Source organism: Eretmochelys imbricata, chromosome 3 (genome assembly GCF_965152235.1).
Source record: "Eretmochelys imbricata isolate rEreImb1 chromosome 3, rEreImb1.hap1, whole genome shotgun sequence".
Taxonomy (NCBI): Eukaryota; Metazoa; Chordata; order Testudines; family Cheloniidae; genus Eretmochelys; species Eretmochelys imbricata.
In genome coordinates, this window is record NC_135574.1 from 115,187,499 (window position 1) to 115,215,012 (window position 27,514).

At 39.7% G+C, this 27,514-nt stretch overlaps 1 protein-coding gene across 1 annotated transcript in view; it reads left to right on the plus strand.

Moving 5' to 3' along the window:
* The window catches only part of ESR1 (estrogen receptor 1), a 187,850-nt gene that overhangs the window by 128,956 nt on the left and 31,380 nt on the right, over positions 1-27,514 (plus strand). Inside the window, exon 5 of the mRNA XM_077811795.1 lies at positions 24,621-24,759. Coding sequence (XP_077667921.1) covers positions 24,621-24,759 — 139 coding nt within the window. The remainder of the gene's footprint in view (positions 1-24,620; positions 24,760-27,514) is intronic.

Sequence of the window (27,514 nt, forward strand, 5' to 3'; positions counted from 1 at the left end):
GCCCCAGCTGTCCTTTGTGCGTGGCCCAATCCAATAAGCATTCTCAGAGCTCACTACTGGATTGTGCCCCACAGAGTGACATAGGCAGGCAACACCTAGTCTGAAAATCACCTGAGCTAGGGTGCTGAGCAACTCAGTGGCATCAGGATTTTGAACATGGCTGCCAACAGAAACTTACGCACCTCCAAAATATTAGGGTTGGAAAGGACTTCAGGAGGTCATCTAGTCCAACCTCCTGCTCAAAGCAGGACCAACACCAACTAAATCATCCCAGCCAGGGCTTTGTCAAGCTGGACCTTAAAAACCTCTAAGGATGGAGATTCTACCACTTCCCTAGGTAACCCATTCCAGTGCTTCACCTCCCTCCTAGTGAAATAGTTTTTCCTAATATCCAACCTAAACCTTCCCCACTGTAACTTGAGACTATTACTCCTTGTTCTGGTATCAGCTACCACTGAGAACAGTCTAGATCCATCCTCTTAGGAACCCCCTTTCAGGTAGTTGAAAGCAGCTATGAAATCCCCCCTCATTCTTCTCTTCTGCAGACTAAATAATCTCAGTTCCCTCAGCATCACCTCATAAATCATGGTCTCCAGCCCCCTAATCATTTTTGTTGCCCTCCACTGGACTCTTTCCAATTTTTCCACATCCTTCTTGTAGTGTAGGGCCCAAAACTGGACACACTACTCCAGATGAGGCCTCACCAATGCCAGATAGAGGGGAATGATCATGTCCCTTGATCTGCTGGCAATGCTCCTACTAATACAGCCCAAAATGCTTAGTCTTGTTGGCAACAAGAGCGCACTGTTGACTCCTATCCAGATTCTCATCCACTGCAACCCTAGGTCCTAGCAGCTGAGGAGGGTTTTTTGAGGAACTCAGTGATGCCTAAATTTTGGACTTAGGCACCTGAAGTGGCAATTAGGCACCCATATCCCTTTGAGGATCTACCCACAAACCTTTAGTCTTGTATTATCCCTTTGGTTGACATTCAACCCTGTATAAATTCTTTACTCATCATATCTTGTCTAAAATTAACTGGCAAGCTCCTCACAGCAGGGAACTTATATTTCTTCTATATGGTCTTTTATCAGTGCTGGGAGGCATGTAGTACATTTGTGGGTGCAGTTAAAATAATACTAGCGAGCCAGTACTGGGCTGAGGTGGTGGCCCAGACTGGGGTTCTTTCTCTTTGCTGTCTGGTGACATAAGACCACTTTGCCTTTTCCCCCTTTTGTTATTAATACTGCAAACTCAAACCCCTTATGAATAAAAAGCTTGAGAAAAATGAGTGGCAGGAAAAATAAATGTCAATTTCTGAGTCTGTTCATTCAGCTTTACCATTTCACCAGCCTAAACGCTAAGCTATTTCCCAGTGTTTTATTAGTCTGCTTACAAAATAAGGGCTACATTTTCGAGACTTAGCACACCATGCATCTGTGTGACAAAACCAGGAATTGAATATGCACATGCATGAACAAACTACTACTGCTACTACTCGAAGCATTCAGTGTATTCATATTCTTTTTAAACTGGTGCAAATATGTTAATGTATGCCTGAGCAACTGTTTCTATCATGTGCAAAACAGCTGGAGCAACACTTATTGTCATGTGTCTGTAATTTTCATAGGAAAATGACATGCAGTTTGTTAAATTTGATCATGTTTAAAAAATGGAAGCTCAACTAACAATCCCTATAAATTATGAATCATTAAATCAAAATGTTCTCTTAGGAATTCCTTTCATAGCTCATTTTAGATGGTAAAATGCTTCCATGGTTTTGGCTTAGAAGAAGGGTCTTCAGAAAAACAAGAAGACACTATGTCCTAAGGAATATCAAATACATTGAGTAACGGTTTTCACTCTGTGGAAGAACATATTTTAGAGTAATATGTTGAAAGCAGACTCTTTTGAATGTGTGTGAGATAAATCAGCACAGTAGCTATGCTTCACTTGTAGTGATTTAAAAATTACTTGTTTGTAGAGACGGACCTGAAATAAATCTCCACATCTGAATTCCCCTGAATTTTGTATATTCTGATCCAGACCTGAATCAAAAATTTTTTCTATCAAGCCTCTATTCCAGAAACAGTAATGCATGTAAGTAGTTTTCAGTGAGTTCAATAGGACTACTCACATGTATAAAGTTGCTTATGTGCAGCAGAGTTTTTTCAGATTGAGGTCCAAACTGGTAACATGAGCCAGATCCACTCAAAACTTTCCAGGATTTGAAATCTGGTCCCAGACCTGTTTCTGAATTTTGTGACCTGGGGACTGCCTCTCTTAAAGAATACATCTTTTTTGTAACTAGTATTGGCTTGTAGATGTTGTTCCACAGATAACTAGACTAACCTTTTGTTTTCCTGTTGCAATCTATATAGCCACAGGAGCAAAGTCTGATGTTAAATTTATTAAAACTTGCTAATATTCTTTCAATTGGAGATTTTTATCCATTTACTAAGAGTTCATTGTCCGTTCAATACTATATATGTGAGAACACTTTTCCAAAAGGATTTTTTATTTTTCTAGTTGAAAAGGATATGAAAAACAAGCACCAGCAAAATAATATTTGATATTTTAAATAATAAATGTTATATGCCCTTAAAATTCATTTTTGAAAAACTCTTCAAAGAGAGAGAGAGAGAGAGCTTATCCCTTAATCAATTAAAGGGAAATGCAAGTATGTGAATTGATTATTATCAGATTGAAACTCCGAGACTAACATTTCTCTTATCTTTGCCTGAACTGAGACCAGAGCTTCTGAAGGAAACATTCATTAGTTTCTTTTCTAAATAAACCATTGCAATAATAATGGTCCTTCCTGAATTTCTTTAAAAATTTAGAAAAAGTAGAGGCAATTGTTAGGAATTGCTGTTGTAGCAACCAGGCAAGAAACTAACAAACTTCAACAGGACTTTATTTTTAAAATGGAAACCTCTTTACCAAGCTGCTGCTGCACCCTCGGTAGCTCTCACTCCACCTCCTCAACTCCCCCCGCTACCCCGTTTCCTGCCCTTTCAGACTCCCAACAGCCAGTGCTCCCAATTCTAATAGTTACAAGCAACATTCCCTCCTCTCTTAAGAAACTCTCCCAATTACAACAATTACAACAAACGTTGTTCTAACCACAGAAACAAATAGGAAACCAAGCACTATACTGTTGACAGAAATATTACACTGAAAACACTGTAGATACTACATAACATAGTCTCTAGTCCAGACAGGTGGTCGTCTGGGTCTGACAGGCCATATCTCCAGCCCCGATTCCAGTGCAATGTCTTGTTGTGTTGTTACTATGGTGAAGTCATCCAATGCAGCCTGGGTGTTGGCATAATCTCCTCTTGGTGCATAGGCAGGATAAGATAAGAAGCATTCCATACCCGCCCATCAGAAAGTCAATAGGTATAAGGTCCCTTCTTTTCTATGATTTTAAGAGGAGCTGTGAATTTATGGTCCCCTTTGCATAAAATTCCAAGTTTTTGTATTCTAAGGAAGGAACCACACTGAAACTTTGGTTCCTTAGCACCCCGCCACTTGTCTGTGAAAGCCTTATACTTTGCTTGGTTCTGTTCAACTGTTTTTCTCACATCATCCTCGGTTGGGGCATCAGGTCGTGCCTTTAACAATTGTGCATCCATTGTCCACACTAAGGTTGAACTTCTCCATAGTAATTCTCGTAACGGTTCAATGACAGAAGCATAATTGGGAATGAATTTTGCATACCAGGAGGTAAAACACAAGAAGGAATGTAAGGTTTGCAAATCTGTTGGAGGAGGAGCATTTGAAATTGCCAGGATATGATCTGGATCAGGTTTTAGTCTAGCCTGTGAAATTGTATGCCCCAGAAAGGGGAGTTCAGTTTGTCTAAATTTGCATTTGGACCTATTGAGCTTGAGGCCTGCTTTGTTGATGCAGTTTAGTACAGACTGCAGGTTGTCATGCTCCTCCGAAGTATTTCCAAACACGATAATATCATCCAGATAGCACTGAACTCCATGTTGATTCTTCAGAATCAATGACATCATTTTTTGGAAGGCACTTGGGGCTGATGCGAGACCATATGCAACACGTTTAAAACGAAATAGTCCCTTGTGTAATAAATGCTTTGAGGTCTCTGCTATCTTCATGCAACGTAACCTGGTAGTATGCGGTCTGCAAATCAAGAGTAGAAAACATCTTTGCTCTATGGAGTTCTGCAAATACTACTTCTATGTGAAGAAGAGGATGGCTGTAAATCACAATAGCTTTATTTGGCTCCCTTAAGTCCACACAAAGGTGAGTGTCTCCACCCTTCGTCTGCGTCACTACTATAGGTGAAACCCATTCTGAGGAGTCAATCTCTTCAATAATGTCCTTTTGAACAAGTTTTCTGAGTTCCTCTGAAACAGCTTCCCTGACTGAAAATGGTAAGTGCCGTAACTTCTGTCGTACAGGCACCACATTATTCCACATTTTAACTTTATGCAGAAACCCATAAGCTCAGCCGAGTTTCTCCTCAACCTGGTGTTGGGTCCCAGCTGAAACTGGTGTGTGTACTGCAACAGTGCTTTGCTGAAGAAGATCAATTCATCCATTAACTACCCTGAGATTTAAAGCAGCCAATAAATCTCTGCCAAGGATAGGAGTGCCTTTGTGGACAATGTAGAACTCTGCAGTTACACACCAATCACCAAAAGTAACTATTGCTGGCAGGCAGCCACGTACTGGAATATGGTTTTTCAAATAGCCCACCAAGTGAAGCTTGGGTTCAGTAAGACGCACATCTTTAAGGTAATGCAAATAGATGGAATCAGGTAGTATAGATACTGCTGAGCCAGTGTCCAACATTAGCTGAATAGAGTGTGAATTTCCTGAGGGTATGGCAGAAACATTTACAGTGCACTTTATTTGTTCTGGAACATGTGCAGTAGGGCTTTTGTCCACGCTCAGCATAGTAACATCTGGTATTGTAACTGCATGCACCTGTTGTTTGAGCTGGCTGCTGCGACATACTTGAGCAAAATGCAATGATTTTTTTTTTTTTGCAATGATTGCACTGGGCTACTTTTGCCAGACATCCTGTGTAGCTTGCAAAGTGTTGTGGGGATCCACAGCGAAAGCATGCTTTTACTGTATTTTGAATTTGCTGATTCGGTGGTTTTCCATTAGTTTTCCTCTTGTAATCATTTGTCTGCAGTGATAGTGAACTTTTCTGCAAAGGAGTCACAGCCTGAACTGTGCCTCCTGTATCCATGCTCATTATTCTGGCTTCAGCTGTAGCTGACTCAATCTGGGTAGCAATGGTTATTGCTTTTTCTAGCGTAAGTTGTGGTTCTAGAAGTAAGCGCTCTCTAACAAGAAGCATGGTTGTTTTCTCAATGAGCTGGTCTCTAATAATCTCATCTGCCATATTCCCAAAGTCACAAGTTACAATCAGACTCTTCAGGGAATCAATATACTGCATTATAGTCTCCCCTGTTTTCTGCTCACACTGGCGAAATCTGTAGCGATTAGCTACTACATTCACTTTTGGCACAAAAAAGTTCTTTAATGCAGTGAGTGCAGTCTCATATTTATCGTCTGCAAGGGAAAAGTGTAAAATATATGCTGTCCTTCTGCTCCAAGGCAGTGGATCAGCAGAGCAGGCTTTCTTACTTCAGAAATCTCTGTAGTAGTGTTTGCAAGCAGATAAGTCTCAAACATATGGATTCAGGCAGTAAAAGCAATTGGAGGCTCACCTGGGCTTTGCAGAAAGGGTACAGGTGCGTTCAGAGGCAGAAGATCCATCCTCGTCGCCAAAATGTTGTAGTAACCAGGCAAGGTACTAACAAACTTCAACAAGACTTTATTTTTAAAGTGAAAAGAAAAGGAGTACTTGTGGCACCTTAGAGACTAACCAATTTATTTGAGCATAAGCTTTCGTGAGCTACAGCTCGCTTCATCGGATGCATACTGTGGAAAGTGTAGAAGATCTTTTTTATACACACACAACATGAAAAAATACCTCCCCCACCCCACTCTCCTGCTGGTAATAGCTTATCTAAAGTGATCACTCTCCTTACAATGTATATGATAATCAAGTTGGGCCATTTCCAGCACAAATCCAGGTTTTCTTCCCGCCCCCCCCTCCCCCCAACCCACTCTCCTGTTGGTAATAGCTTACAATGTGTATGATGATCAAGGTGGGCCATTTCCAGCACAAATCCAGGGTTTAACAAGAACATCTGAGGGGGGTGGGTAGGAAAAACAAGGGGAAATAGATTACCTTGCATAATGACTTAGCCACTCCCAGTCTCTATTCAAGCCTAAGTTAATTGTATCCAATTGCAAATGAATTCCAATTCAACAGTCTCTCGCTGGAGTCTGGTTTTGAAGTTTTTTTTGTTGTAATATCGCAACTTTCATGTCTGTAATCGCGTGACCAGAGAGATAGAAGTGTTCTCCGACTGGTTTATGAATGTTATAATTCTTGACATCTGATTTGTGTCCATTTATTCTTTTATGTAGAATCTGTCCAGTTTGACCAATGTACATGGCAGAGGGACATTGCTGGCACATGATGTATTGGTGAATGTGCAGGTGAACGAGCCTCTGATAGTGTGGCTGATGTTATTAGGCCCAATGATGGTGTCCCCTGAATAGATATGTGGGCACAGTTGGCAGCGGGCTTTGTTGTAAGGATAGGTTCCTGGGTTAGTGGTTCTGTTGTGTGGTATGTGGTTGCTGGTGAGTATTTGCTTCAGGTTGGGAGGCTGTTTGTAAGCAAGGACTGGCCTGTCTCCCAAGATTTGTGAGAGTATTGGGTCATCCTTCAGGATAGGTTGTAGATCCTTAATAATGTGTTGGAGGGGTTTTAGTTGGGGGCTGAAGATGATGGGTAGTGGCGTTCTGTTATTTTGTTTGTTAGGCCTGTCCTGTAGTAGGTGACTTCTGGAACTCTTCTGGCTCTATCAATCTGTTTCTTCACTTCCGCAGGTGGGTATTGTAGTTGTAAGAATGCTTGATAGAGATCTTGTAGGTGTTTGTCTCTGTCTGAGGGGTTGGAGCAAATGCAGTTGTGTCGCAGAGCTTGGCTGTAGACAATGGATCGTGTGGTGTGGTCAGGGTGAAAGCTGGAGGCATGTAGGTAGGAATAGTGGTCAGTAGGTTTCCGGTGTAGGGTGGTGTTTATGTGACAATTATTTATTAGCACTGTAGTGTCCAGGAAGTGGACCTCTTGTGTGGACTGGATACACATGCTTTGTGTGTATAAAAAGATCTACACTTTCCACAGTATGCATCCGATGAAGTGAGCTGTAGCTCACGAAAGCTTATGCTCAAATAAATTGGTTACTCTCTAAGGTGCCACAAGTACTCCTTTTCTTTTTGCGAATACAGACTAACACGGCTGTTACTCTGAAACCTATTTTTAAAGTGGAAACCTCTTTACCAAGCTGCTGCTGCACCCTCGGTAGCTCTCACTTCGCCTCCTCAACTCCCTCCCCCCGCTTCCTGTTTCTTGTCCTTTCAGACTCCCAACAGCCAGTGCTCCCAGTTCTAATAATTACAAGCAGCATCTAAACACCACAGAAGCACTGATGCAGTGTGTGTGTGTGTCTCTACACACACACATACTTATGTACATGTCATATAAATTCATCCACATGTTCTACTTGATAACTTTAAAATAAGATCTGTGTTCTAGATCTAGACAACATTTGAGGTGTCCCCTATTTAGTAACATTTTAAGGATGTTTGAGGCTTTTTTGGAATCAGTAAAAGTCGTCAAACCTCATTTGATTTATCTAGGTAGAAAATATGGCATATTGCTAGATATGGCGTGGATTTACCAGTAAATAATTCGATTGAACCAATGTTACTTGACATGATTCAGAAGCTTAAGTATTGCTTTAAAGCCAGATTTCCTATCTCTTCTCTTAAACTTCTTCACCTTGCTTTCTGGTTCTAGGATCTTAAAACTATAGGATTTCTATATCAAATCAGACCATTGGTCCATCAGTTCCAGTATCCTGCTTCTGTCACTAGACAGTGCCTGATGTTTCAGAAGAAAAGCATCTCTTGCGGTGGATGCAATAGCAGCATACTATCCTTGTGAAAACAGTAGTGATAATTGTAAATACTAGTTGTGAGTAACCATCAACAACAATGCACAACCATTCTGTACTAAAACATTGAACAATATTTGATCTGATATGTTATTGTTCTAGTTTATTAATTGTTCTAGACACTTGTTTCTGTTATCTTCATTTTTGCTAGGATAACAATAGATTTATTTTGTTTGGTAAATTGCAAAAAAAAATTGTTCTGATAGGTGAGAAAAAGCTACCTTGTAACAATGGACTATTTGTTATCCAATCTTCAACATGGCCTTACAGAGCATTCTTTAGAACAGTGGTTCTCAAAGCCGGTCTGCCGCTTGTTCAGGGAAAGCCCCTGGTGGGCCAGACCAGTTTGTTTACCTGCCGCGTCCGCAGGTTCGGCCGATCGCATCTCCTACTGGCCGTGGTTCGCCACCCCAGATGTTTACTTACAAGTGGTATTATAAAATAAGTAATGGGTTTAAATCGGTATCACAGTTAATGTACTCAGCTTGCCACTGGGCATATGTAACTCTGAAATAAAAGGTGATTCTAGTCCTGAATGGATCAGCATTCTGTATGAGAAAGCTAGCAGCACATAATGGCATTATCTTGTCAGTAGCTGCTAAAAGATGTACAACGGTAGAATTCCAGAAATGTTCAAAATGTTCTTTTTATGGCATCTGCTTTCAGTATTTCGTTAGAATTTTGATCATGTGATCCACCCTTTCAAATAAACCGCCAGTCTAACTCCTTGCCTATTGACTCCTGGTTGTTTAAACTTAATTATCTATGTATATTTGATGTTCTTCAAATGGCTCTTATGACTAGAACTTTTAATTATATGAACTACTTTGGCAACATCAAATGTTTTATTTGCTGCCCCCTTCGGTCCTGCACCAAGTACAGCTTGTCCTCACTAGAGGAGTGAAGCTTCCAACCCTGTTTGTAATATTAATCAGATAGTTTCTTTAGGTTTGATATGAATATGGTTCATAAAAAGTTGTCCTAGTTCAGGTTTGAGCTGTGCAGGGAAGTTCCATTGTCTGGCCATAGCCAAAGTTTTCATTCTCACCTGTGAGCTGTCAAATTCAATAACTAGGCAAAAGAGAGAAGAAAAAGCAAATCAAACTTTATTATAAAACAGGACAAGGCAAACTGCAGATTTTTTTAGAACTTCAAAAGTCTGTCCAGGCATTATAAAGCAATATTTTTTTTCATAATCATAACATAAATTACCCCTCTAACATCTTCTCTTTTTCTGCCAATTTACTCAAGTTATTTTTAAAAAATCACAATGATTTGTTGCACTTTTGTCTGAGATGACATTCTAATCAGTTTTTCAGCTGTGGTGAAGGATGAGTAGGGTTCATAGGTCCCATTCAGATTGGATGCAGTTTCAGATCCTTATTCAGACTTCTCCTAAATCTTTGTATTGGCTAAAAAGTTAATGGGAACAAGCTTTCTCATGACACTTTCTGTGCTTCCTAATTTCATCCAGTTTGGAAATAATTCAACAACAGTGCTTGGTATTTTGTTATTTCACTTTCCTGTCCTGACCAAAACCAGGAAATGCAGTGGCACCTGAAAATATACATTAAAATATACTTGATATAACTTTTTCTGTAGTTTGTATGGTGAGTGAAATTTTGGGCTTTCACTTGAATTGGGAATCATTTTCAATTAGAGCTGGTTGAAAACTGGAAAAAGAGAAATTTCTAATCTTCCTGAGGAATGGGAATTCAGGTGGGATGCTGAGAAGGTTTAAGTCAGACCCTTGGTGAAATCAGCACACTCCTACAGAATGTCTTGATTTGGTTGAATTGGTATTTTCTAATAGAAAAACATTCAATTGGAAAACTTCCGGCCAGTTGTAGCTTCAGTGTATGTGTGGGCACTTACTGTTAACAAATAAAAGGCAGATTTCTCCAGTTAGAATAACTGTGTTGTATATGCCTGCAAAGGATTTTCATTCACCACAAGTTTCTTTGGTTGTTTGAGGCTTGGCAGGTGCCAGGGTCTTAACAGGTCTTGTTCAACAAGAGGTAGTTCACAGCAAAAGAAGCTGGAGCTTGATAGGTGAGCGATGTGTTTTCTGGGAACATGCTGCTTGTTAACTGAAGTTTTACTAGACAGGAAAATGAATACAAATGGTCAGCTGCATTCCAACTTCTAAATCTTCCCCTTATGTATTCCCCTGTGCTCTTAGATTGTGACGCTCCCACACAGCAGCTAAAGTGCTCATGTTATTGCAGTGGATAAAGGAAATTGCTGCAATTAATTTTGCTGTCTCTTTTCTCTTTGATGTGTCCTCATGATTCCTTGGACAATTTTTCAGAGGTTGGATTCTATTCAAAACCAATTGTTTGGGAGTTGGGGGAATGAAACTGTTTTATAAAGATTATAAAAGGATTATTTTCTCATTTATACTTTCTGATGACAAGAAGAATATCTCTAGTTGACATTTAAATCTTACACTTGCTACATTTTAAAGCCCAGATATTTTTTTTCTGCTTTGGGTGACATTTTCAAGCCAATGCAGTTATTTTGAGAGAGAGAATATATATATATATATATATATATATATATATATATATATATATATATATATATATATATATATATATATTTGGTTGGTATTGTGAACATACATACATGCAATAAGCAGGAGGAATTTTCCAAAATTCAGCCATAGCAAGATTTTAAATGGCTGCAGGTGTCTTAGTGGAAGACTGATTTTATTTTCTAATGACTAAAAAGAACGACCAGACCATGAACTCTGAGGTTATGCTTCATTTCTTGGGTACAGTACATTATGTTCTGAACAGTTTTTCTAATTGTAGTCTTGAAGCTGTTTTAGTCTTCAGCTGCCTGACAGTTATTTTCCACCCCCTCACCCCCGCTTTGGATTGCAAAAGAATCCACTTTTCTGTTTGTCCCATTTATTGCCATACCTGAAATGATTACTGATGGGTTCAGAGATAATCACAGTAGATATTAGACTGCAATGTGCTGTGGGATAGAAAGCTTAGTAAAGTGTCGTCATCTTTTTGGTTTTACTATGAAGAATAATAATAAAAAATTGTACCTGTCATTTTTCTCAGTTTTTTCAACAGATGGAAAGTGATTATACTCACAAACAGGTGTTAAAAACCAAACTGAAACTTAAGCTTCCAAAAAATACAGATAGTAGATGCTCTAGTGATTTTAAAAGGGAAAAACTAGGCCCAGGTGGAGGTTCAAAATAAACAGAAATAGGCAAAGGCTTAAAATAGAGGAGAATATGGAAACAGAGGTTTAAAAAGGAAAAAAATAGAAAAAGGGATGGGGTAAAATTTTCAAAAGCACATAAGTGACTCAGTCCTATTTTCATACCTTAACACCTAATAAATGGGACTCGGGTTGCTGAGTCACTTATGTGCTTTTGAGAATTTTACCCAAAACCAACATTTTAAAATAAGTTGGAACAACCGAATTGTTCACTTTTAGACATGTAACAGTAGAAATGAATTCAGTTCATTGACAGATGGGGTAACTAATAATGACTTTTATCTATTTAAATGTTTTTAAACATGTGTGCGCACGTGCATGTATGTCTGTCCATCTCCCCTACCCATCATACGTTTCTTTTACTGTTACACTGTACATTCCTCAGTGCAGAAATGGTACTTTTTGGTTTGGTAGAGAAACAAGAAGAACATAGCCTCAGTCATGATTTTGGTCTCTAACTGCTACCTCAGTAGGAATAAATAGTAAGTAGAATTTCTAAAGTTGATCAGTATTTCCTGAAAGGGACAATAAGGCAAATATATAAAAAAAAAAATCTTATTGACACACATTCAGAGAACTGTCTTATAATACCATAGCACTCTTCATCAGTAGATCTCAAAGCATTTGACAAAGGAGGATAGTATCCTTATCCCTATTGTATATATGGGAAAACCTAGGCATACAGAGGTGAAGTGACTTGCCTATTTTGGTCACACAGGATGCTATTGGCAGAGCAGGGAACAGAATTTAGGTCTTCTGAGTCCTAGTCTAATGCTCTGCCAACCGGTCTACACTTTCTCCAAAGCCTTTCAGCTGCACAGCCTTCCACATGTGTAACATGGGCACCCTCCAGGCCTGTGTCCGTATTTGAGCTTTTTTCAGAAATTCTCTGTTCGTCTAGAATCAGTGCAGCTCCACCAGTGCTAGCAAAAATGGATGTATTAGTGTACACTGGTTTTGTGGCATGGTGTCATCCAACCTGCTCTGAGCAGATCAAAATAACCTAGTAGTAGAACACCTGTAGCTGGTCTCTGGTAGTGCTCACACCATTGCTAAATCTGTGCCAGCCCATCGGGGAATTTCTGAAAATGGTTAGTGAAGGTGCAGCCCATGAAAGGAGGAAAACTAGACAGCTGTTGTAGGCTGATTTTTGGTTTAAAAAAGCCATTTTGATCATTGTGCATGCTGAAAAGTGTCCCTTTGAAACCTAAAGGGGACTCTTCTTAAAGTTTAAAAAAAGGACCATGAAGGACTCCATTGTAGCCAACTTCATTTTGTTCCCTTCTGTGAGAAAAGGGAGTTGAATAGCCACTTTCTTTTATATTTGGCATATGAGTGATAAGAGAATAGTACTAGAATGAAAGGTTTTGCTCAAATAATGGTCTGTAACAACTACAAAACTAAACCCCTTATCTTAACCTTAGCATTTATCAGCCTCTGATTTAGACCACTGCTGGAACACAGACTTGCCTTCTAGTAACATCATCTAGTTCAGTGGTTCTCAAACTTTTTTTTCGTGGACCACTTAAAAATTACTGAGGGTCTTGGCGGACCACTTAATGATCTTTCCAAATGTTGTTTATACCGTTAACTAACTACTGTAAAGTGCTTTGGATGAAACCGCTATATTAAAAAAACCCTTTATAATAATTAATGGTTTTTGTTCTACAAATAAAAGCACACATCTCATATTTCAATATCAGTAGTCTTACCTTTCTAATGCGATGGATGTGCCCTCTCTCCTGTGCCTTGGCAGCCCCCAAGCTGGGGCTGGGAAGGAGGGGGGGGTCTCTCCCTCTCTCCCCTGCCGCGGCAGCCCTGAGCTGGGCCTGGAAAGGAGGGGGTCTCTTCTCCGCCACAGAGCTGAGGCTGGGGAGGAGGGCCGTCTCTCCCCGGCAGCCCTGGAGCTGAGGAAAGTTGACTCTTTTGCTGGCCACGGCAGCCCTGCATGTCCAAAATTCCCCCCACCACCTCTTCTCACCCACTGCCCCCTCTCACCTATTCCCTATTCCCACTCCAAGCCCACCACCTCACCTTACATTTGTGTCTTCTCCAGAGTCCAGGCACCTAATTAGTGGAGCCACACCTGCGCAGCTTCACTAATTAGGTGGGTGGCCCTTCATTCTCTCGTGCGCGGCCGCCCAGGCACTCACCTTAGAGGGAACTATCCGCGGACCACCTGAATGGAGCTCACGGACCACAGTTTGAGAACCTCTGATCTAATTAAATGATAAAACACATTGAATTCTCAGTGAAGCACCTGAACCCTCTTGTAGCTGTACCAAACATCTACTAATCAATAAAACAAAGGCTCCCTGCAACTGGACCGAAACCTGGAGTAATTGTACAGTACCAAGCATCCAGGGAGGAGAAAGGAGAGCTGCTCCTGTACCACTGAAGCCAGTGTGAGTTTTGCCATTGGCTGTTTGTTTTTGTTGACTTCAGTGGAGAAGCATCAGGCTTGTGTTGCATTGTGGGCAACCAAGGCCTTATCCATTTGGATTGTAAATCTGAATTTCCTAAGGAAAATAGACAACCTTAAAGGGAAAGAAAGAATAAATAGAGGAAAGAAGGTGATACATTCATCAAAACCTAGCATGAGTCCTGGACAACTAGATTAGGGACACAGCAGAGGCAGACCAGCAGAGGCAGGCAAAATATCGTTATATTTGACTGAACATCATTTTACTGATCTTTGTTATATCAAGATAATTGTTGTTAGAGGCAAAATATAGCAATTCCTTTTACCTTTATAAATACAGTATAACAAACTCTTACTGGCAAGTTGTCAGCCTTTACTAACAAATAATCTTTAAAAATAACCATTTTACATATCAGAAGGGTATCAGTGTTAGTCTGTATCCACAAAAACAACGAGGAGTCTGGTGGAGTCCAGTGGCACCTTAAAGACTAACAAATTTATTTGGGCATAAGCTTTCGTGGGTAAAAAACCCACTTCTTCAGATGCATGGAGTAAAAATTTACAGATGCAGGCATTATTATACTGACAAATGAAGAGAAGGGAGTTACCTTATAAATACTCCAAAAGATTTTCTTTGGGGTGGAGGGGGAAGTTGGGTCAATGATTCTCAGTTACTTTGCCCATATTAATGAAGGTGTTGTACAGAATAATCTGTGTGCCTTTATTTCATTCCAGCCAGGACTTTCTGCTCACATTTTAAAATCAGTTACTCCCAGTTCTCATATGGTGAAGCTTTCATCTGGTCTTTAGGAACAGTTTGGTTTCTCTTGACTTTATTTGTTCCTTTAATTGATTCACAAAGACCAGAGTGAAGGTGAACTAGATTTCAAAGACAGTTCTACAGTTTGAAGATTTTAGAGGATTGGAGTCTGGTACCTGGGAGCCAGACATGTCTAAATCCTAATCCTGGTCTGCCACTGACTCGTTTTGCAGCCCTGCACAGAGCACTTAACCTGTCTGTGCTCCATCGGTAAAATGCAGTTAATAATATTTAATGCCCTTTGAAAATATAAAGTGCTGTGTGAGTGCTAAGTATTTTTATGATGTTGCCCTGATGGAAAGCCTTAATATATTTGTACAAGATGGTCATGTTAATGCACTTTCTGGAATATTCTTTTGTTAACAAAATGAATGCATTGCCAAATGAAAGTACATTTCAGTCAAATTAGACATTGTGAAACATGCTGACAAAAGCCAGGAAATTAAGTTATGGTTGACACTTAGCCTCATGGTGACCTGCAGAGATATTTCTCCCCCCCTCCAATGAAAAACATGAAACTTTTTTTTTTTTTTTTTAAATCCTACATAAAGAACAGAATATATAGAAAGATCAAGGGCCTGATCCTATTCCCATTGAAGTCAATGGGAAAACTGTTGCTGCAAGAGAATTGGGCTTTTTGGTCACAAGCATACACGGGCTTAACTTTATGTACCTGAGTATGAGACTACACCCATGCAGAGAGTTAAGCATATGCGTAAGTCTTTGCAGGATCAGCTCTTTAATTAGTCAGTTACTAGAAAGTAGTTTGAAAATGAGAAGCACAGTATAAATGCTAAGTTACTAACCGTCATTGCAGATTGAGGCATTAAACACTTAAGGGTATGCTTAACTTTATGCATTGTGGGCCAGATCCTGCCACCATTGAAGTCAATGATAAAACTTCCATTGACTTCAGTGGGTCAGGATCAGGTCTGTGTGTTGTCCCACTGAATTCTAGTGGGACAATTAAAGTAATGCACGTGCATAAATGTTTCTAGGATGGAGGCCCCAGAAACAAAACAGCCCTTTCATCCCCAACATTTTGAGATAAAGTGAGTAAAAATAAGCCATTTCTTTAGCCTCACCCTTGTCTTAGAATCTGAGTCTGCACTTTCAGTATCTCCCTACCACCATTGATTGTGGCGCATGGATCAGTGTTCACATTGCACTCCCCAACAGTGACTGGGCCGGGGAAGCTAATGATCCAACCAGCAGACCAAATTTGGTGATTAATCCTAGTCATGTGCCACCTGAGGCACATTGAGCGTACGCTAAGAAGACCACTGTTGATAACTTCAAAGCCACCATTGACCTTCAATAATAATAATTATTCTGTATGTATTTGAGTGCTGGCAGTGTATTTGATGCTGTACAACATTTACAGGAAAACTCTCTCTTCCTCAAGGCACTTGCAATTCATGGTAGAGAATATACAACATGAGGGGGAAAGCAATGTGTAAAAATCAAAATTATCTAAAGCGATTGGAGCGTATCTTCTCCTGGCACATCTCCTTTTAAGAACTGAAGCTGGTTTTGTTTCTGTTCTGTTCTGAATAGATTCTTATACCATGCTCATCAAGGGACTATCTGAGCACCTTCTAGTAATGCATTAAAAAACTTCTGTTCTTGTTCTCAGCCTCTCCCCAGAAGGAGAAAGGTGTGCTGAGGTGTGTCCTGTTTTGGTAGGATTTATTTATTTTTTTAAAATATGTAGGCTCTTACGTATGTATGTTACAGAAGGCAAGGTCAAAGAAACGTGCCTTACACTTGAGTGGAAGGTGGTGAGGTTTCTGATTGTTCCTACCCCCAGGCAAGCATCACTCCTCTGTCTCCATGGTCCCTGGGCCATTGCTGGCACAGCTGGTTTACTTGCCTTGCTGAAGTTGATCCCCTCACTGGTGCTTGTGCTATGTGAATCCTTCAATGTGGACCAGTGTTTAATAGAAATCAATGCTATTTTTACTTTTGCTCACTTTTTCCTGAGAGAGAGGCTTGCTGTGAGAGTAGTTCTTCCCAGGATGTCGGATTCATCTAACTAGATCTATTTTAGTCTATATAATCTATCACCATTTCTTCATGTGTGTGCTGGGGCTATGGTAGCTACTCGTTGGGGGATGTTACCTCATAACCATCTTCCCCCTCCTCCCTCCACCATTGTGTATCTGCCTCATTTCCATAGAGCTTTGTTCCCAATGTAGATGGATGCCTTTTGTACCTGATTTTGAAGGGTTGAATTACTGTTAAACGAGTAGAAAGCAGCTTCTGCTCATGTGTAATGCTGTTTTTCAAAACTTTCAATGCTGCAAATAACAATAGTTTGTTATAATGAATACCAAAGTATGTGAAAAATTGACCATATCTCAGATTTCTCTGAAGTCCCTGGATGGTAATGTCTTCTACAGTGTATGGATTATAAGAGACCTCTTGTTGTTGATTTGAAGACCTTATAGACAAAAGCCAGGAAATTCTATATTAAGTTGTCTCAGCAGGTCCTGTTGCGTAGCTTGGGCACAGTGCGATGGGCTTTGGATAGAGGGGCAGCTTTACCGTTGAATTTCCTGGGGTTTTTTTTGTCGTTTGTTGGGGGTTTTTTAAGTGTTTAAGTTAGTATAGTGAAGATGAACACAGGTTGTTTTAAGTATTTCGTATTGGGCTCGTTAGAAAGTTCTATACAAAGGGAACAAAATCAAGAATTTTTGTCTCTTGTATAAAAATCCCATGTCTTGCATGGATCCTCAAAGAAAGGAGAATTTGGTTTGATACAGCAGATGATAGATGAAATCTGAACTGTCATATGTCATTAATTTGGGGAAGATTTGATGCAATATTTTCATATGGATTATGGCCTGGAGCAGCAATAAGCAAGGGACAATGTCCAGCAGTCAAGCGGCAGATGATAAAAAGGATACAAAGATTATTTTAAATAATTTTTTCCTAATTGCTTTTCTTTTTTTTTTTATGGCCCACTGAATGGCTCTTTGATCATTAGAAATTATGCCCATTGCAGTCTAATTTACATATGAAAAGTTGCCTGTTTGCCTTATTTCACACCAGTAACTGAGGCAGCCTACAGACTGAGGACAATTTATGTACTTCCTTTTACTTCCTGGCCTTAGGCGGAGCAGGTTGGGATATGGTGGGACAACATACTTCATCTCGGCCAGAGCAACAGAGGGTTTATCTATCATTAGAAAGGTTGACTCCCCAGTACTTTGTTCCCTTCACTCACCAGAAATGTTGCTGCTTCTGACATCTTTCCAGGAGTTATTAGTGAACACCACTGGATTCTAGAACTGTAATTTCTTGGGCATTGAAGTTGGAAGCTGTTGACGGATGTTTATTTACTTTTGATATTAATGTTGGAATCCTAGTGAGGGAAAAACTTCTTGGCTAGTGAGTGGAAAACCCAAAGGGGTTGGATATTTGGTTCTGCTCAGATATACACCTTTGGTCTAATACTAGTCCTTTGCCTTGCTGTGGTTTGGCAAAGAGGCCAAAAAGCTACCCTAAGTGGTAAACTACTCTGGAGGAATCCCTGGCTGGCATTCTGCTAGAGCTGGAGCATACTGCAATTTGGTGTTCCCTGATGGTGTAATGGCCTATTCAGGGAGTATTGCAGGCAAGTGTAGTTTTAGTGCACCCTCTGCTACAAACTGTGTTGGGAGATGAGGGAAAACTGGCCAGAAGATTCCAAAATAGTTCCTTTGTGATTACTTACCTAAGTTTCACACACTGTTCGCTCCTCCTGCCTAAGGACTTGAACAATCCAAAACTCTTTAGGAATGCAAAACGGGCTGAAAATCTCAGAAGAGTAGGGTTTCTGAAAATATTTGTCGTATTTCCCATTTTCGTTGGGCTAGAAATAGTGAATTGTGAAATTTTTAGCAGTTCTTGGCCTGGCTAGAGCCTGGAAAGGCAGGGGCCATAAAAAATAGAAACATTAATTAGAAGGGAAAAAAGAAGACCAAAGGTTTGGTTCAGGTTTTGGGCAAAGGTTTAGATTCTTACTTTATTCAAATCACTTTGTCTATATCTGTTCTTGACCCCCCCAAAAAATAACACTGTGTTGAATGAAGAGCCAGAGTGATATGTTCTAGAAGATGGATTGATGGATCCTGGGGATAGGAATAAAGTTTGACCTTCAGCATTACTGGATAAGTTATGGAAGAGAAAAAATAAGAACTGCAAATAATGTATTTCTTTTAACAAGAACTCACAAGACCGTTAACGTGATATTGTATGAACTGAGGGATGAGGCTAAAGGCTGGTCTTTTTAAGGTCTGCTTGAAACTTCATATGTGATTGTGTTTTTTTTTTCTTTGCTTTGCTTTGCCTTTTTCTCTCCCCCAGTGGAGTATGAGTCTTCAGGATATTTGTTAATGTGGCAGGTGTCACACACTTGCAATTTTTTTAACTAACATCTGTACCTTAGAGACCGTGGTGATGATCCATGATATAAAAATTAAGAAAATCAGATATATTTATAATTGCATCAGAGTATAAACTGAGGATGACTTATTAGTATTGTTTCCTACTGAGAGAGAACGCTTATACGTTTCATCTGCTGAGCCTTTGTCTGTTTTTTAAGAAATGGTAGAAGTTCACTGTAATGATCCTCCTTGTGGTACGAAAGCAATGAAAGGGATTGTTTTTGCATATGTAGACCGAGAGCCTTGTTTGTATGGCTTTCGTTCATTTTCCCCCTTCTTTATTCCCCAAATAGCAGACTCTCCACAATCTTCAGAAGAAGTGAAAGATAGCTGAAAAAATTATGGAATCTTATAATCTTATCACACTACTTTTAAGGCCTTCTGTGGAGGGCATTTAGGTTTGAAGAGCACCCATATGCTTTCAAGTCTAAACCTCTTGTACTTAGTGACGATAACTCATCCACGATTTCTCTAAGGTATTATCTAATTTAGCTTTTCCATAGGCCACACTGGAAAAATTCCTCCACTGACCCCTTAAAAGTAAAATAAGTAAATAAATGAAAGCTCCTTCTGCATTGTAATTATGCAGATCTTTTGAAAGTTTAATACCCTTTTCTGCAACCCCCTCCACCAAGCAGTAATGGAGAAAGATGTTCTAGATAACATGTTGTCTGTCAGTCCTTGAGGGGGCTGTACATACAAATGATGTAAAGCAAGTCAATAGTGTCTTATAATGAATGTATAGGGTCTGATCCTTCCCTGTTGAAACTGATTGGAGTTTTGCCACTGGCTTGAATAGGAGCATGGTTTTGTATAAAACGCTGAAGAAATCTGAATCCATTAGTTTTGTGGATTGGACTCTTAAAAACCAGCTCCTGGCTGGATTGCTTCACATTTGTGTTTAAAACACCCTCACTGTTCATAAGCAAGATGCAGGTATCAGAAAAGCTCCAACAGAAAAGCACAAACTCGCCTGCAAGCCTGATAGTGGAGATGTGTGTTCCGACATACAAGTGGTTGTTGTCCCTTAAACACACAGACAAGTGCCCTTTGTCAAGGAATTTGGAACAGTGGAAGAGTTTCTTGCACTCGCAGTTCAGCACACACATTATTTCTCTTATTCTGAATCAAATTTAAATGAATGTGAATGCATCCGTGTAACAATAAATGAAAACCAATTGGGCACTACATAGTGCTGTGTCAAAACAAAACAACTTTGTGCACAAGCATCTTCCATGAAGTCAGCTTGGGAATAAATTCTACCCCAACAGCCACTGAAATGGTTGGGTGCCTTCCCAACTACCTTGAAATACTTTTCATGGTGACACTTCCTCCAGTAGCAATGCCCCAAATGCTAAATAGAGAAGGTTATGAGAGTCTACAGAGGTATGTACTTCCTCCCACCATGTATGGCTACTCTGTCGGTTTTCAGATGGTGGGACCTGCAAACTGTGATTCCACAGTCTTATTCCATTTTTTCCAGTCTGTCAGTGAAGGAATATTGTATTGCTTCCACTCCATTGCTTTGCAGCTGCTTTAACATGCTCTGCCTCCTGCTCTCTGGTGTAAGGTATAACATATCAGCTGGTGTATGTGACATATACTGCTGCCTTCTACTTGATAGCGTATGGACTATGTGTGTCTGTGTCAACTAGAGCCTGTGACAGCTCTATTTGCAGTCAGAACCGAGCTGATTTTATAGCTTATTATTAATTTGTCAGCAGTGGAGAGATTTTTTTTATTTTGGTTTGTTTGTTTTTTAAAGCACCAAAACGAGATATTTAGATTCTGGAAGAATTTTACTGTCAGACTTCAACAACGTTAATGTAGCCAAAAATGGGATTTTACAAATATACGCCATACATTTTGAGTGCCGGTAATGAAAAAAAGTAATGCAGTATCCCAATCTATAGATCTGGCAAAGTGCTTTATTTAGTAAGCACTTTGTTGCTTCCTGTCTTTAAATGTCATGTAGACTTGCTGCTAGGGATAAGCAAACTTTTTTCCTAATTGTCCTTTTTCGGTTTCAAAATTCAGTTCAAAATTGAATGTTATTGCTCTGACGTGCGGATGGGGGAGCAAAGGGGGAGCAAAACACAGCCAGTGGAATAAATAGGGTTAAAAATCGAGCAGAAAATAGTCAGAGTGAAAAACAAAGACAGAGCATGTGAGAAATGGATCAGAGAAAAAGAAATTCTAATGGGGAAAAAAATAAACACTCTATAAAGGGCAGTCTAGCATTGAGACATTGTTTTCTATCACTAACTCTTAGCAGAGGCCTCCCTTTTATTTGAAAAACATGTGGTTTGGTTTTTTTAAAAAATCGAATAAAATAAGTGGAAATAACAGGAAGAAAAGGCTTACAACTCCTATTTTGCAAACCCAATAAACAGTTCACAAAACTTTAAGTTCCATGACATTTGCTCATTTCTAGTTACTCTGTTCCTAAGCAATAACTGTGTTCCACAATAGCAATGGCTGTATTTCTGAGGTGGGTGAAGTTGTTTCTTATGTTTTATTAAATGATTTGGGAACGTTTGGAATGAAAAGAGCTATGTGAGATGCTATTGTTGTTACTTAACTTATTACTCTGCTGAGTTTCAAAAAGGAAGTGGTGGCTTTGTTTGTTTTTGCTTTTAGGTTGAATCCAAATGTGAAATATGGCTCTGGCTTTACAGGAGTGCCAAAAATCTGGCATTCAAAGTCCTGTAAAACTACCACAGTTTTACAGTGTAGTGGATTAGGACAATTGTAAAAAATTCAAATTGTCTGAAGCATATTCTTTTTCTTAGAAGCATTCCATTGTGGGACAGCATGAAATGGTAGCGATATAATTGGCTTTTAATATGCTGAATGGGAATTTGAAATAGTGGTAATCAGGGGGGTAAACTGGAAAAGAAAAGTAGTGGTCCTCTTCCAAGTTATTGCTTACAACCCAAGTACCACCAGCCGGAGGCACTAAAATGAGACACACAACTTACACTAGGTAGTTTTCATAGTCTGCCCATTCTTCTTCTTCCTTGCATATTCTGCATGCAGTGACGTTAGGTTATTTTTATCTGTGTTCGTTCTTGCATGCTTTGATTAGCACTGTGATAGTTAACAATGTTCATGTTTAGGCTTCAGCTCTATTGTTTTAGGCTGTCTACAAATTCAGGCAGACATCAGTGTATCAGTGCACAGTTGATGGTTGCAAAGAGAATGTTCAAAGCGGGAGAAACGTACTTTTTTAAAAAAACGAAAGCTTAGATTTTTAGACCCAAGATTCCATCCTCCAAAACAGGCGCAGCGTACCAAGCTGGCTGAGCTGGCCCACTTCAGCCTATTTGTCATATCTGAAAGGGACCTGTATATAATCAAGTTCACCAACAATTTAAGTAGCATGCAGCTCACAAACAGACCTGTTTAACACTCAACAGCATTACATACAAATCCATAGTTCAGTGCTTTGAGGGAAAGATGTGAACATATTTTTTATTTTCTATGAACCATATCTGTTATTCTTTCTCCTCTTTATTTTATGTACTAATTCAAAACCACAGTTTTAACACAACAAACAGTTTGAAACATGGAGTTAAATACAATGCTCATTTCTTAGACATCTCAGTGTAGTGAAGAGAGAGAGAAACCAATTCTATGCTACTGACTACATACAGTATATTACTTAGAAATTATTCATTTACTTCTACTGAGAATATTATCTGAAAGCCAAGAACACTTACGTGGTTAATAAGGCTGTTTATCATGTAACCTGTGTGCCTTAATGTGCAAGTATGAATCATTTATAAAATCTTTAAAAATATTTCACAGTGGTAAAGATCAGCAGTATGGTTCAAGTGTTCAGATCAGAGTTACATTGTATTGGAGAGAACTATATAAAAATGATAAATAACATTTGTTTCAAGAGAATTTCTGTGTATTTTGTATATTATCAATATCTCTCTGTAAATTCAGACCGGAATTTCAAATTCAGACTAGAAATAAGGCACACATTTTTAACTGTGAGGGTAATTAACTACTGGAAATTTTACCAAGGTTGGGGAGTCTCCATCACTGGCAATTTTTAAATCAAGATTGGATGTTTTTGTGAAAGATCTGCTCTAGGAATTATTTTGGGACAGTTCTGTGGCCTGTGCTATACAGGAGATCAGACTAGATGATCACACTAGTTCCTTCTGGCCTTGGAATCTACAAACCTTTTAATGAAGCATATATAGATATGTTATTTTGTAGATGGTCTCTTTTTGTTCAGTTCATGTTGTTGTGTATCTTTATATCTTCCAGCATATGTTTTGTCTCATCTAGTAGGTTATATTATGCAACCAATATGTTATTTATTCCTTTGGACTGAATATAGTGCTTATGAAACGAGCCCAGTTGTCAGACCTGGAAACTGAAGTCCTCTAGCCACAGAACACGTACAGCAAGGGCAATAGTAGTGGATGCTTCTCCTCACTGCCCTACCAGTTTACTGCAATCCTAGAAGAGACAACTTCTAGGAGTGAGATGATTCAGTCTCCATACTCAGTAAAGTTTGGGTGTATCTACTGTGATGATTATAATTGGGTGCAATTGTTTTGTTTTTGTGATATAAACATCTGTGTACGGCTATTACTCTTATCAACTCATTTCACTCGGCAACCAGATGATAATGGCAGACAACCAAAGCAGAAGATCATTCTTTAAGCCTTTTTGTTCCTAGGGACTGGCTTGCTGCCTTTTTAAACTGTGCCAAGGAGATCTCTGGGACCAGCACCGGTCCACAGACTGGTCATTGAGAAACACTGCTCTAAGCAGCTACTTTGCTTCCGACTAGTGACATAGGGCCTAATCTGTTTTTACACCAGTATATCTACATTGAAGTTAATTCTGCTTTACATCAGTGTAACTAAATCAGGGCCATAGGAGTTGAAAGGCTGTGTATCTCATTAGTATATCCCCTGACTACCCAGACAATGTGCTTTTTTTCTTTACCATTTATTTTTTTATTTCCTTACTGACATTTTCTCTATTATGTATTTTATTATTTATTTATTTGTATTGAAGTAGCACTCAGAAGCCACATTCATATCAGTCTCCATCGCACCAAAAGCTGCACAAACATGTCATAAGAGACAGACTGCAATGTCTCTGGTGAAGGGATTAACTTACTACAAAAGAAAATTGTTGCATCCAGGAGCTGCAGTTATGCTTTCACAAGTACTTGCTAATATATTTGTAGCACTGTGTCAGGCAAAAGCACAGACTCAACATTTACAAGGTGCTTAGTTGCTCCAGAGCTCATACAACATTTTTTCTACCATGAAGTTCATAATTTTCCAGGTTCTGGTGATTAGAGCCATTATCGCATACTATTAGTCAGTTTTGCTTATTCTGTCATATTTTCTAAATGCATGGTAAAAATGATAACTGCTATATGTGGCTATGTCAGACATGAAAACAAGGAACTAACTTTTTTTTTTTTTTTTTTAATTCAGACCATCTATCTAGAACCCAACCCCAAAGCCTTCTAACACATCCTGTTGTCTGATTTTCTAAATACTTTGGTTTACTAACAGAAATATTTAATTATTATTTTCACACAGAGTATGGTTCTCCTGTAACCTGTTTATTTTTTTCAGGGTTTGTGGATTTAACACTCCATGATCAGGTACATCTACTGGAATGTGCCTGGTTAGAGATACTGATGATTGGCTTAGTCTGGCGTTCAATGGAACATCCAGGAAAACTCTTATTTGCACCTAATCTATTACTGGACAGGTTAGTCTACTTATTATTTATTTAAATGAATGTATCTCTACCACTTTTAGTCATTTTAGCCTCCAGCCATCCCACCTGATTCTGAGATCCCATCACATTTCATAAACTAAGCAGGACTGGCCTAGTTTGTATCGAAAGAGGGACAGCTAAAGAACGCCACTAAAGGTGTTGTTGGAAGTGGTGTTGGTGATTCAATAAATGGCACTTTTAGTGGTGAGCTAGTATGGTGTTAGAAGCTCCTCTCCTGCAGCAAGTGCTTTCTTTCAAAGGAGGCAGAAAACTAAGGTACTTGCCACTTGTAGTCCTTAAAGAGTCCATTGCCCTTTTGGCAAGGGTAAGGATGCTGAATCCAATGTCCTGACCAGAAGCCATTTTGTTTATTACTTCTGCTTACTAAAAATTCTCCCCTGAAGTTTCAGCCAGTTGTATACTAGTGCTATGTGCAATTAAACGGCTGCCACTTGCCATTTCAGAGGAGACTACTTTTCCACGGTAGAGGAAAACCATATGCTAGACCTCGCTCTACTTTGTGCTAGTCTGGTTGTGCCAAACAATCCAAAAGCTGTCTTAATTGACCGCTTGAGGACTTACCCAGTATAGGGGAATACTTGGTTGGTACAGCTGCTGCAGCATCTCCTATGTTATCTTCTTCTTTATCCCAGGTGTGGAAGGCATGTTAGATGACAGTAGCTGTGGCTGGGGGTTCAGCCAACTGTGACTGCCAAATGTCTCCTTGGGGACTGTGGGCAGCAGCATAATTAAAACAGCTCACTGGATGTTCTAATTTGTTCCACGGTCTGAGCTGTAAAAGTGGTTTAAAGCAGGCCCAACCCTGTCCCCCTCACACACCTTTACTCTCTTGTTCTGGGCTCATCTTGGCTGGACTGGAGGGTCCGACCCAGGAATGCTATAGAAAAACAGATCAGTACCCTGTCAAATCCAGTATCCTGAAACTTAGTGTCTCTTACTACATACTTCAAAGGGAGATGGAAAAACAACTATCTACTTGTGCAATACAATTCTATAGAAGTGGGGAATTTCTTGTTGATTTTGGCTGGCATTAATTTCATACACTGAAGCGTGAGAATTGACACTTCTTAAAACTTATCCTAGCTAACGTACTGTAAATTCAAGTGCTTTCCTTATATTCATGAAAACAACCATGTTTCAACCCCAAAGGAATGTTTTAAGAAAGATACAAAGAGCTGAAAAAAGTGAATGAGAAGAGAAACAGACTCTCAAACTTATAATCTTCTAGTCACCACAACTAACATTAGAATATAACATGTCATGTTCTGGTGAACAGTTCAGACCAGTGAAAGGTGGTGTCACACCTTGCATTATAAACCTGAGTGCCCCAAAATGCTTCTGCTAGTTTGGGCGCTCTGCCTAGGTCACACAGACAGACAGCACGCGCTTCATGTTCTGTGTGCTGTACAGCTCTGATTCAACTACTTTGAAAACAACAGCCTGCCAGCTGTTATCACAGACACACTCTGGTCTTTACCCAACTTGGCTGATGTTAACAGGTGACTGCAACACTTTCCCAGACCTGTGTTTTCTGCAGTGTCCAGCCCTCTCCTGCAACATTCAGATGAATAAAGAGATCCGTTTGCTCTTTTAAACAGACAAAACTCAACAGCTTGTCACATTGACTGGAGTTAACATTCCCTTTTACTTAACAACAGTGCAGTTCATTGAGATTAATAGTAAAACAAGTTGATTAACAACAAGAAAGAAGGATTTTAAGTGACCAAGTGTAAAGGAGAAAGTTAGAAATGGTTGCAAGCAATGAAAAGTGAAAACATGCATCTAAAAGTTGTGACGGGGCAAGGCCAGATGGCTATAGAAAAGTAGTGGGAGATAGATATATTAGCTCCAGGCTAAACAAATCCCTGGTACCAGGATAAGTTAAAGTCAATTAAGACACCTGTGGCCAATTAAGAACTTTCCAGAAGGCAGGGAGAACGCTAGGTTGATTTGGACACGTTTCTAAAAGGTCAGCTACCATAGCTGATACTATTCGGGTCCCTGGGCTGGAACCCGGAGTAGAGGGCAGGCCCAGGCTTCCCCCCTTTGCCCCCACCCCCATTAGTCACTGAGACTGGAAGACAACAGAGACTGTGCAAGGGAGGATAGCTTCTCCTCATCTCCCTCGCTGGCTTATGATGAAAATGGCTCAGTAGACTGTGACCCTTGTCTTTAGAGAGGGAAGGCTTACGTGGAGGGTCACAGTGAGCCTCTGAGGCTAGCGAAATCCACCAGGAAACGCAGGACCCGTGGAGACAAGGACAGAGCTTTGTCACAAAGTCTAAAACTTAATTTAGCAAAGTACAGGCTTTGTTCATATGGGTTTTCTGACCCATAGTGTTCCAGCAAGATAAGCTGGTGGCTGATTTCCCCACCCTGGTCAGGATTTCCTCCAGAAGCCCCAAAGTTCTGTTTCCTTTGTCATCTTAGGTGAAAGAGATCACTTGGTATTTTCTGCCCGATACTTTTATAGTCCAGTGAACCTTTGAAATGGATTGTTTTGAAGGTTACCCCTCAAAGTAAAGTTTATTCAATCTGTAAGGAAGGTGACATGGAGTCTGATGGTGAAGGAAACTCAGTGCTGTCCCCCTCTCCCCACTAGTGTTTGCTAAAATGCAGATTGTTCTGTTTCCTGCAATCTCCTCCCTCTGCTGTCTTGATAGTACTAATTACTGCTTGTATGTAAACTGAGGTAAACCCACATTCCTTTGTTTAATACAGACCT